The following is an 11,043-nucleotide window of genomic DNA, read 5'->3' on the forward strand; positions in this document are numbered from 1 at the left end:
AGACAGGCTTATAAAAGAAATAAATGTTTCTGCTGCTGTTTTTGCTGAGTGGACATTGGCGCAAAGTTTGAAGAAAACCCATCCAAGTGTTTTTGACAAATCATTATTACAAGAACGGCTAGACTTCTTGTTTGGATTTTGAAAAAAAAAAGGAACTTCAAGTAGATCAAACATTATGACACACCTAGCCATGGAAAAATGAACTTGTTTTGGATTGCAAAGGAAATAAGAGGACAGTAAATGTTTGATAACGCAATGACTTTTGACTTGTCTACTGAGCTGTTTGTGAGTAAAACAAGAAATTAAGGAGCAGTGGTGACTTATTTGATATCACTGACGCTGCAGAAGCTTAAACAAAGAGTACCAGGAGACACAAAAAAGCATGCAATTTAAATTAAATGCAAATATTAAGGACCTCAATTACAGGGAAAACAATGCATTAATACTGACAGCTCTATTTCAGTGTTACATTAGGCTTTGTCAGCTCCATTCTGTGGTAGAAGTTTAAACTCTGAGGTGTTTTAAGGCCTATAATTCCACCTGCACAGCTGCTTTCACTCAAGTTGCCTGACACACCTCTTTTCAGCACCAACTTTCATCACTCTTGACAACAAGCTCCAGATCTAATCAGCTGGGTTTATTGAAAACACCTGAGCCTGTATGCAGGCAGGGCATTTAAATGGCACATATATATATTCACTGCTGCAAAATGCATGGCTTTAAATGTAGTTGGAGAATACACATTAGAGCACTTTTGGCATGTTGTTTCCTTTTCATTTCACAATACAAGCCTTCTGTTGGCTGAGGTTGAAGGCTTATAAGGTGAATCATCAACAGGAAGTGCTGTCAGCAGTTACTGAAGCAAAGTGAAAGTAAAAAAGAAGAGATTGTAATTTATGAGAAAGCAAGCAAGCGAGTTTTTTGGAGTGAGAGATCGGAATCTCCAGTTCCAGTGAAACTATAGTGTGCTCATCAGCACACCTTGCATGGAAAACTACCTGCAGATCAACGTGACCTGTAACCACGCTGGCGACTAAAGTGACCACAAGCTGAACAGACAGCACATACGGCAGTGATTTGATCACTGATGCTCCCTCTGAGGACGCTGCATAGATCCAATCTATGAATTATCTGACTATAAACCACTGTCATGTTTATCTCTGACATTGCTTGCTTGTGCGTCAAAGTATCGGGGGAGTGGATTTGTTATCAGCAGCTTTACATGATCTGGTCAAAGTACATGCTACATGTCGTTCTGTTTCCTCAGCTGGTGAATCTGCATCCATTCAAATATCTCTGGATTAAATAAGGTAAACTGTTCAGAAGTGATCACTGAAGTTGCTTTATGGTGTGGTTGTTTTAAAACTTTTTAGCCGAAGGAGTTCTGCGGTCGTTCAAGCCAAAGAGATTTATTTGTGAGTAAATGAAAATATCCTACAGTCTAAGTCTGCCTTTAAGCTTGTTCATGAGTAAGTCTCTTCATTAGGCTGCTGCATGCTTTGAAGGTTTTCAAGTCCATGTTTTCCCTAAAGGAAGATCACAAGCTGAAGTGCTGATTACTGCTGCAGTCTGATCTCTGTTAGACATTTGTCATAAATTCTTAGATAAAAAAATCTCTTTATTTGAAGAGACATTTTTACCATGACCTTCCTTGAATGTTTTTAATGTGACTGACAGCTGGATATCGACTGTTTGGCCTCCAGGTTGCAGATATGACGAAAGAAAAAACTCAGTGGAAGGTGTTTTTAGAGGTAATAAGTGTGCTGCAATGGGTGATGTCATTTCTCTTCCTAGGTAAGATCCCGCTACACTCCAGCTGTATGACCTTTAATGACATAACACTAGAAAACCTGTCAAAATAATGTTTACAGTGGACTAACAGGTTAATTCTAAAGCTTTCCATTACATCTGTAAACTGAACTAATCTAAAACAAGTCTTGCAACCACCAAATATGGTCTGATGGTATTTTCCAACTTTTACATGAATCATTCATTTTCAGGATTGGGTTGTAGCATCTTGATGGTGTATCTGATGTTTACCTCGCTGTGGCCACTCCCAACCCTTTACTTCATATGGCTAGTGATGGACTGGAACACTCCTGAAAAAGGTAAAAAAGGACATTATTCATTAATTCATTAAAAAAAAACAAAATCATTAGCTCCATTCTACAGAAGCCTTAAGAGGACATGCACCAGAGATCAGACAACACAATTCAGCACTATAAATCCATGCTGTGACTTAACCAACATATTACTGACTACACAAAAGATAACACTTCACTTATTGACGCTGATGTTGGAAGGAAGATGGTCTGGACTAGATTACAACTAGAATAAAGACTGTAAATAAAGATTATTTTCTGTACTATGTTGGAAACGTCTGTCCATCCTATTTCCGCCGCGTTCTGAGTTTTCGACGACTAAAATTAAATGGGTAGAAATTACTAAAATGTGACTAAAACTAAAAGACATGCAATCAAAAGACTAAGACTAAAGGCATTTTCACACTGAGTCCATTTTTTTCATCTGCATTTTTCTCATGTTGAAAAATAAAATTGAGCTCATGTTGTTCTAATCATATTTGCACACATGCCGAAATTTTTGTCAGTCATATTTTTATTCGGAACAGGTTTGTATTTATGCAAAATCTGGCATCAGTCCAAGTCATTTAAATGGGTAATTGATGATCCATAACTGCCCGCTGCTTCCGCCTTGCATGCTCATCCTCATCTGACCCCTGCTCTCTCTCTCTTGCACTGAAACCTCACTTTAAACAGTTTACTCATTTATTATGTGGATATCAACCATGGAAATATAACAGATATTCTTTCTTGCTCGCTCTTGCTCGCTCCCCCCCTGCCCAACCCCTTGCACTGAAACCTCACTTTAAACACCATAGTTTGCCGGTGTATTATGGGGAAATATGTGAATATAACAGATAAAGGTAAATGTTTGTAGCCTACTCACAAGTCATAACAGCAGGTGAATTAAAAAGTTTCTCTCCATCTCTCCAACTTGTATCAAGAGTACCTGGATGCGGCTGAGGACCTCCACTTCACACAGGAAGCCGGAAAATTGCTGCCATATCTCGTCTTCTAATACCGAAAATCACTTGAACTGAACGTCTTCTTCATTGTTTTCTCTTTGTGTCGCCGCCATGTTGATAGAGGCAAGTAAGGAAATACAAGTAGAAGAAAAATATGTGAGTTTTCAGATTAACAAGCACAGGGATAACGTTACATTAATTTAAAGGAATCGATTTATGATCCAAATTCACGTATCACTGAGTACAGACGGGAGACTGGCTGGATGGCTGGATGTCGGTGTCGCCGCCACGTTGCCAGAGGCAGGTCGCTGCGTCATTCAATACAGTAGACAAGAATTGTGCGTTTTTCAGAATAAAAAGCTCAAACCACGGGATTACATGTATCTTAATGAATCATTTATAACAAATGATCCATATTAAAATAATAACTGACAGTGAAACATAAAAGCAGAATCCTCTTTCTTGTATTTTCTCAGTTAAATGAAACGATGTACTCCATGATTTAAAATAAAATAATTTTATATATAATACAGTTTCATATATGTATAGATTTTTTATTTTGAATTTATATATATATATATATATATATATATATATATATATATATATATATATATATATATATATATATATATCTCTATCTGATCATGTGAGCTTTTTATTCCGAAAACTTGCACGATCCTTGTCTACTGTATTGAATGACGTAGTGGACTTGCCTCTGGCAACATGGTGGCAACATCAGCATCTGACCAGCCAATCTCCCATCTCATATTATGTCTGTGCAAAGTGATACTTGAGTTTGGATCATAAATCGATTTGTTAAAATAAATATTATGTAATCCCTGTGCTGTGTTAGTCTGAAAAGTCACATATTTTTTTGTGTATTCATATTTCCTTATGTGGCTGACTTAACTCTATTAAAATGGTGGCGATGCACGAAGAAAACAACTAAGAAGACGTTCACTTCAAGTGACTTCCAGTATTAGAAGACGAGATATGGCGGCGCTCGTCCGACTTCCGGTATGAAGTGGAGGTCCTTGGCTGCATCCAGGTCCCTCTCACATGTATTAGTGCTCTGATGCATGAATGGGTGCTGTATGAAGCTCTCTGTCAGAATGGATCCAGCAGGATTTTGAAGGAGTGACAGAGTCACTGACTCGCAATATGAAACAATTTGCCATGTTCAACAAATTTTCACATTGAAGGCAAAAAACAAAAACAAACATCGGACTCAGTGTGCAAGGTTCCAGTGTGTAAAGACCTCAAGACTGAAATCTAAAATAGCTGTCAAAATGAAAGACCCTGTAAAGTGAAAATAAATCTGTATTTAGGTTTGTTGCATGGCAAGTTGGCTATGTTATGAACCCCTAAATCAAATTTGAGTCAAATAAAACATCTCCAAGTTTATCAAATTAAGCTTCAAAATCATGAAAAATGAATCTGCTCCAGGATTGTGTGGGCGTGTCTGTTGAAATAGGTGAAGCCACGCCCACTCAGGAGAAATATGATGATGATATTATCCTGCCCCTTGACCTTATGAACAGAGCACAGCTGTCCGGCTCTGTGCCAGAGAAGAGACAAAGTCCGCTTTCTGGCTCAAATCTCTCTTATGAGGCTTTAAATAATGCATAGACCACTGTGGCTGATAGATTTGGTTAAATTTAACAGCATCTAACCAATTGTTAAATTTCAATAAAGTCAGTGACATCAGCTAACAATGGACTGTACTGAGATGAACTGCTCTGTGATTTTATACAGTAGCGTTAGAGGGACGGGGTCAGTCCCTTCTTTGGGCTGCTAACATCACCACCCCAGATATTTGCCCCGCCCAAATTAAACCCAGCCAAGAAAGGTGAAAAAAATTTTAACGGTCTAAATCCAAAATTCAGTCACATGTAGATCTCAGTGTTTTCACATGTTTACAGCAACCATATTCCAACATATCTAGAGTGTTAAGACACAAATTTTGAATTTCACTGTACGGGGTCTTTAACACTGTCTCATGGTGCAACGCAGGACCTCTCTTTTAGAGCCATGACAAAAAACATCTCCATGACTGGTCATCTTTTGTCTGGGACAGCCCAAAATCCCAGTGTATATCATCTCTGAAGACTATTTCACTTAGAATGGAGTTAAATTACACTTTGGGATTAAAAATCAACACAGAAATGTTTAACCCAGAGATATCAACACTCTAGTTTTTGCTGTTTTGGGTGGTGATGTGGAATTATTCTCTCTCTATGTGCAAATATCTAGTCAACAGAGGTGGAAAAATTACAAGAATATTGCACTTTAGTAAAAGTACAGTTACTCTGGTTAAAACCTACTGAAGTAGAAGAAAAATTACTGATTTCAGAATGTACTTAAAAAAGTAAAAGTACACAAAAATACTACTCATCTAATGTGATTTGGGTAAATGTACTTTGTTACTCATGTCACCTCTGGTGACAACACTAATATTAATTGCAGAAAGCAAAGCTCTGCAACATAATTAAACATATTTTAAATAGAGAGTAAGTAAGATGAAGTATGGACACATGTTGTTTCTAAGATGTCCTGTGTCTCCATCAGGAGGAATGAAGACACGATTTGTGAGGAAGTGGAAAGTCTGGGAGCACATGAGAGATTTTTTTCCTGTCAAAGTAAGTTTCACTGTGCATCTGTTTGGTGTTTTCCCATTATCTGATCTGATCAGAGTAATTTTGGAGAAAAGGAATATTAGAGTGACCTAACCTTTATTACAAACACATCCCTTATCAAAGAGGTTTTCATTCTAGCTTTACACACAAACAGCTGTTAAGGTGCTTGTATTTCAGCAAGAACAAATCCTGTTTTCTCCCAAATGTTTAATTTTATGGGCTGCCTAGCTAAATTAGTGAGATTTCATGTTTTAATGTGCCCTTTTTTTGAGAGGTTTATATTCAAAGTTTTTATTTTATGTTTTATTCAAGCAAATAATAATCTAGCTAAGGTTTTCCATAAATTCTCCTTTATTGAAGCGTCTACATTTACGCTTTTTATTGACATGTTGAGATATACTATATGGACAAAAGTATTCAGCTGAATTAAAGGCTTGTTTTATCTAAATGCACATGGTTTAAACTGAGAAATGATACGAGACCCTACAGAAGACACAAGTTTGCATGTTATTGACTTAGTTTTATGAAAAAAGATGTTTTATTTGTAACCTTGTGGAAAAGAACAACATTATCCTAGAGAGTCGTTGTGGCGTCTGATTGGTTGAGCCTGCTAAAACCCAAATCTGGCAAACAGCTGCTACTACTGATGCATGGATATGGAATAAGAGGGCGGTCACTAGTGAGCACTGTGATGATGGAAAACTAGCACCACATAGGCCACTTGCCACCTGATCAGCCAACAGAAAAATTCAGTTTACACAGCATGGCTCCAGTATGACCATTCCCATATAAACTAAGGTTTTAATCCTAAGTGTCCTGAGGGTTTAGTTACGCTAAGATTTTTTTAACTCTCTTTTTAAACATAATAGAAAGTGAAAGTGTTTTCTTCTATAGTGAGCAGCAGAGATTGACTGTGACCATCCTGTCTTCATGTTGCTCTTGCTCAGTTGGTGAAGACGGCTGAGCTGGATTCAAAGAAGAACTACATCTTAGGGTGTCACCCTCACGGGATCATGAGTGCTGGAGCGTTTACCTGCTTCAGCACGGAGAGCTGCGGCTTCACTGAGCTGTTTCCTGGAGTGAGGGTCACGCTGGCTATACTCGCCGGTCTCTTCAGGCTTCCACTGTTTAGGGAGTACATCATGTGTGCAGGTATTTAGACCATTATTATCAACATTATCCACCACATCATATCATTAGGTTGGTAGCAGTTATGGCTGTTGGCATTAACTGTGATTAATTAAGGTCTATAATTGTTGCATTCATTTTTAAACTGCATTAATCGCATACTTTCTTGTCCCTTTTGGAATACTTTGGTTAGGCCACATCAGCGTCCTCCTTCAGTTCCAGCAATGTAAACTTAGTCCACCACTTTCCACCATTAAAAAGAATGTTTTTGTGTGACGCGGATGGCCTTGTGGTTAGTGCCCATGTATGTGGGTAGCCCATGTTCATGTCCTGGAATAAAATAAAGAACCTGTTGAAGGTTGAAGGTGATGACATGAACTTAACCATGGAAAAAGGAAATTGTTATGGATTGAAAAGGAAATAAGGAGCTGTAAAAAGATAAATATTTGATAACAGAAGGTGCAGATGACTTCTGACTTGTCCACTGAGCTGTCTGAGTTTATTGAGCTGAAATAAGACATTGAGGAGCAGTGGTTGGAATTTTCACTTGCTGCAGTGAGAAGTGTGCCAAATGAGACAATAAAACCTGCAATTAACTGTGATTTAAAAAAAAATGTACGCACTCTGCTCCCTTATTTTTCCTTTCCAGTCCATAACAAGTTCCTTTTTACATGGTTATGTTCATGACATTATCTTCAATCTACTCAAACTCCTTTATTTCCTTTCAAAATAAAAGCAGGTCTTTATCCACACAGGCAATCAATAATCTTCAGAGTAAGACAAAAATCCAAAATGAATCAGTAAGTTTTAAATTCAAAAATCGTGGATAAATGTAACAAAAATGGGAAATTAATTACACTTAACTACAGAAATTATGTGACTACCCACAATAGAATTGTTTGTTTGGCTTCCTTATAGAGATTTAAGCTTTAAAGATCATGTAAAAAAAACTAGTGCAGTCTTGTGTTTACCATCTCAAAAATAATGACAAAATAGGATACAGTTTATCCTAGCAGTAGTTTTCAACTGGTGGGTCAGGACCCAAAAGTTGGCCGTGAAGCCCTTCCTGTGGATTGCAAACGGGTACCAGGAAAAAAAATGTGGCAAAAAGTCTGTGGACATTCAGTACATCCATTTATTTTTATTTTGTTAAGTTTTTAAGTGAGTGGTTCCCCTGAGATAATAAGGAAATTCCTTGAGAAATGACCAAATTTCCATGCTGTAGGAGGAAAATAAAATAAATGCATGCATGTCCTTCTATAATGATGCACTTTTCATGCATGTTTGTTTTGCCCTTTCCCTTTGTTTTTCTTCCATTAAGGGTCCAACAGAAACATTTTTGATCAAAAACACTTGGTAATGATTTAATGATTTCAGAAATCAGGGTCGCGAATGGTCAACAAGGAGGTGGTGGTGGTTGGTCCTGGATCTAGACCAGTTGAGAACCACTGCTTTATAGGATAAGTTCCTAACCTGGGGTCCTGGGGTGCAAAAGATCTCAGGGTGGGTGGCTTTGACTGCTCTAAGGTTAACAAAATCCACATTTTCCATATCATCAGTTAAAATAGTTGATTTTTGACAGCTAAATTCTTTGAGAACTTTTCAGAGGGAAGTATAAAAAGACTGTTTCTTCAGTGACACCCACCCCATGGCAGTATTAACAAGCATTAAATATTACTGTTTAGACAGTCAGCTGTGTCACTTGTGATACTAGCTGCTTTTGTAGGTCAAAAAAATACAATAGAATTAATTAAAGTGTGATTTGAAACCAACAGATACACCTTACTGGAGCTTTAAAGTTACAAAGACCCTGTCAGACCCTTTAATTTTCATGCTTTGTTTATTGTTGCCTTGTGCATATTGTCGAAAGTATTGTACCGTATCAAATCATATTGTAAATCCCTTCTATCCCATCCATATTGTCTGATGTCTCTTTGTCATTTTATTCCTCTTTTTTTCTTGCCTTTGACAATCACATCCTGCAGACACTGACCCCATCTGTCATTACTGTCCTCCTTTCAGGTCTTTCACCAGTCAGCAAGCCAAGCCTTGCACACCTCCTCTCACAAAGTGGTAAGGGAAACGCTGTAGTGATTGTAATAGGGGGCGCTGCTGAGTCTCTGGCCTCCTCTCCTGGAATCAACACAGTGGTCATGAAGCAGAGAAAAGGATTTGTCAGAGTGGCGCTTGAGTTTGGGTGAGAAAAGCAATCTAAACAGACAATATCAGTTATCAGTGCGTCTTTTTACTCACATATAGCCAGCTGTACATTGATGCGACTCTGTGTTGATGCTCCACAGGGCTGATCTGGTGCCAGTTTACTCATTCGGGGAGAATGAGCTCTTTCAGCAGGTGATTTTCTCTGATGGCAGTCTGGGTCGGAGGTTGCAGGATTTGTTTAAAAAGATTATGGGTTTCGCCCCATGTCTATTTGTTGGCGAGCGGATGGCGATCATGCCCTACAGGACTCCAGTCACCACTGTGGGTGAGTGTTTGATTCTTCTGTGGACAAACATTACTCACTGAGCTGATTTGATTCTAACACTCTGCTTCTGTTTCTAGTGGGAAGTCCAATCTCTGTGCCAAAGCGTGCCACACCTACTGAGGAGGAGGTCGACCACTATCATAAACTTTACATGGATGCCCTGACTGACTTATTCCACAAACACAAAGTCAGCTGTGGACTTTCTGAGAGTCACAAGCTTCGGATTATTTAGATTTTACACTTCCAAACAAACTGTAGCTGTTCTCCTTATAAAGCCTTTATGTGGACTGATGATGAATGATCTGACACAGTGCTCACACACTGGTTTCTTTTTTTTTTTTAAACTGCAAGGTCAGTCTGTTTTTGAACTGTTTAATGTGCCTCCAATAATTGTAAACTGAAAAATCTAGATTATTTTCATAATTTCAAATATTACACACATTATTTAAAACAATTAAAAAACATGCCTCAAAAATTACTGCTGTTGATGCTAAGACATGTTTGTTTAAGATAATTCTACTGGTTTGTTTTCACACTGCAAAACTCAAATCTTACATTGTGCATTTGTCTTATTTTAAGTGAAAGTATCTCATCACATTTAACATAAACCGTGATCAGCTTACAAGTTCAAAAAAACACATCTTATTTTAAGATATAACAAGCAAAAAAGAAGTCTGAAATGGCTTGCATTGAGTAAAAAATAGAAATGCTTGATATGGACATGGAGATATTAACTTAAAAAGTGAATTTCTGTTATTGGCAGATGGGAACATATCTGCTAAAACTCACAAGTGATGTGTTTGCTGTGAATAATGGCATACATGAGCTGTAAATCCCTAACTTATGTGCAAATTGGTCTGTGACGTTTAAGGCAAGACCAACAGACAGAAGCAGACTTCGACATTAGGCAAAAGTAGGCAATAACCTGGGGCCCTTGACTATTAGGGGCCCATAATCACAGAATTAACTCAACTGTTTCTCTTGCACTAGCCAGTATTCTTGGAATTTAGAAGCTTAAAGACACTCATTAAAGTGTGAAATATTATGTAAAGTTGGTCATGTTAAAGTGGCATAAAAGCCAGCTGTAGTAAATAATAATAATAAATAAATAAATATGAATAAAACGTTAATGATTTTGTGAAATAATTACTTTTTTAAAATTTCGCTTGGCAAACAAAAAAATTCTGGTGTAGCTGTGCTATCTTAATTTTTTCATAAATATCATCCAAATTTATGATCAAATATATTTATTTGGCCCCTTTTTTAGAGGTTTTGGTTGGCAAAACATGACCAAAAAGGGAAAAAGAAATCCAAATTTTGTTTCCTTTGAGTAAATTGTCATTCATTATTGAAATGAACATGCAAATTTAGTATGCCACAGCTGGTACCAGATGTCCATCTACAGTCCCCAGTGGAAATTATGAAATCCACCTGGACATGTCTGTACAAAAACTTTGCTCAACAGTTATTTTTTGTTAGTTTTACATCAGGTTAGAATTAATTGTTTATCTGAACTATTTAAGTGTAGTTATTTTAATTGGCATTTTAGATATAAAGTAGACCAGTGTTTTTCAACCTTTTTCTGTCTTCACTCATCCCAGTCAAAATGTATTGATAAAAAAACAACATACCTGCAGACCTTGCATGTATGCAGACCTTTAAAATGCATTTTTGCTTTTCAGCATTAAGACTTTATTTGGATCATGCAGACCTAAAGAACACTGGTGTGGTTCAGCACACCTGAC

The 11,043-nt window shown here is 37.4% G+C and overlaps 1 protein-coding gene across 2 annotated transcripts; it reads left to right on the forward strand.

Annotated features, from left to right (window-relative positions):
• Positions 1-669: 669 nt before the first annotated feature.
• On the forward strand, positions 670-10,374 carry mogat3b (monoacylglycerol O-acyltransferase 3b). Of its 2 annotated transcripts, none has more exons than XM_041800722.1 (8): positions 670-1,310; positions 1,704-1,794; positions 2,001-2,108; positions 5,618-5,688; positions 6,633-6,837; positions 8,836-9,010; positions 9,114-9,298; positions 9,376-10,374. In XM_041800722.1, exons 2-8 carry the CDS (start codon positions 1,713-1,715, stop codon positions 9,528-9,530), a joined length of 981 nt encoding a protein of 326 aa, XP_041656656.1. In that variant the 5' UTR covers positions 670-1,310; positions 1,704-1,712; the 3' UTR covers positions 9,531-10,374. The 2 variants fall into 2 exon arrangements, with proteins under 2 accessions (XP_041656656.1, XP_041656657.1); XM_041800723.1 differs by having other exon boundaries at positions 1,297-1,415.
• The last annotated feature ends 669 nt before the right edge of the window (positions 10,375-11,043 follow it).

This window comes from Cheilinus undulatus, linkage group 12 (genome assembly GCF_018320785.1).
Source record: "Cheilinus undulatus linkage group 12, ASM1832078v1, whole genome shotgun sequence".
NCBI lineage: Eukaryota > Metazoa > Chordata > Actinopteri > Labriformes > Labridae > Cheilinus > Cheilinus undulatus.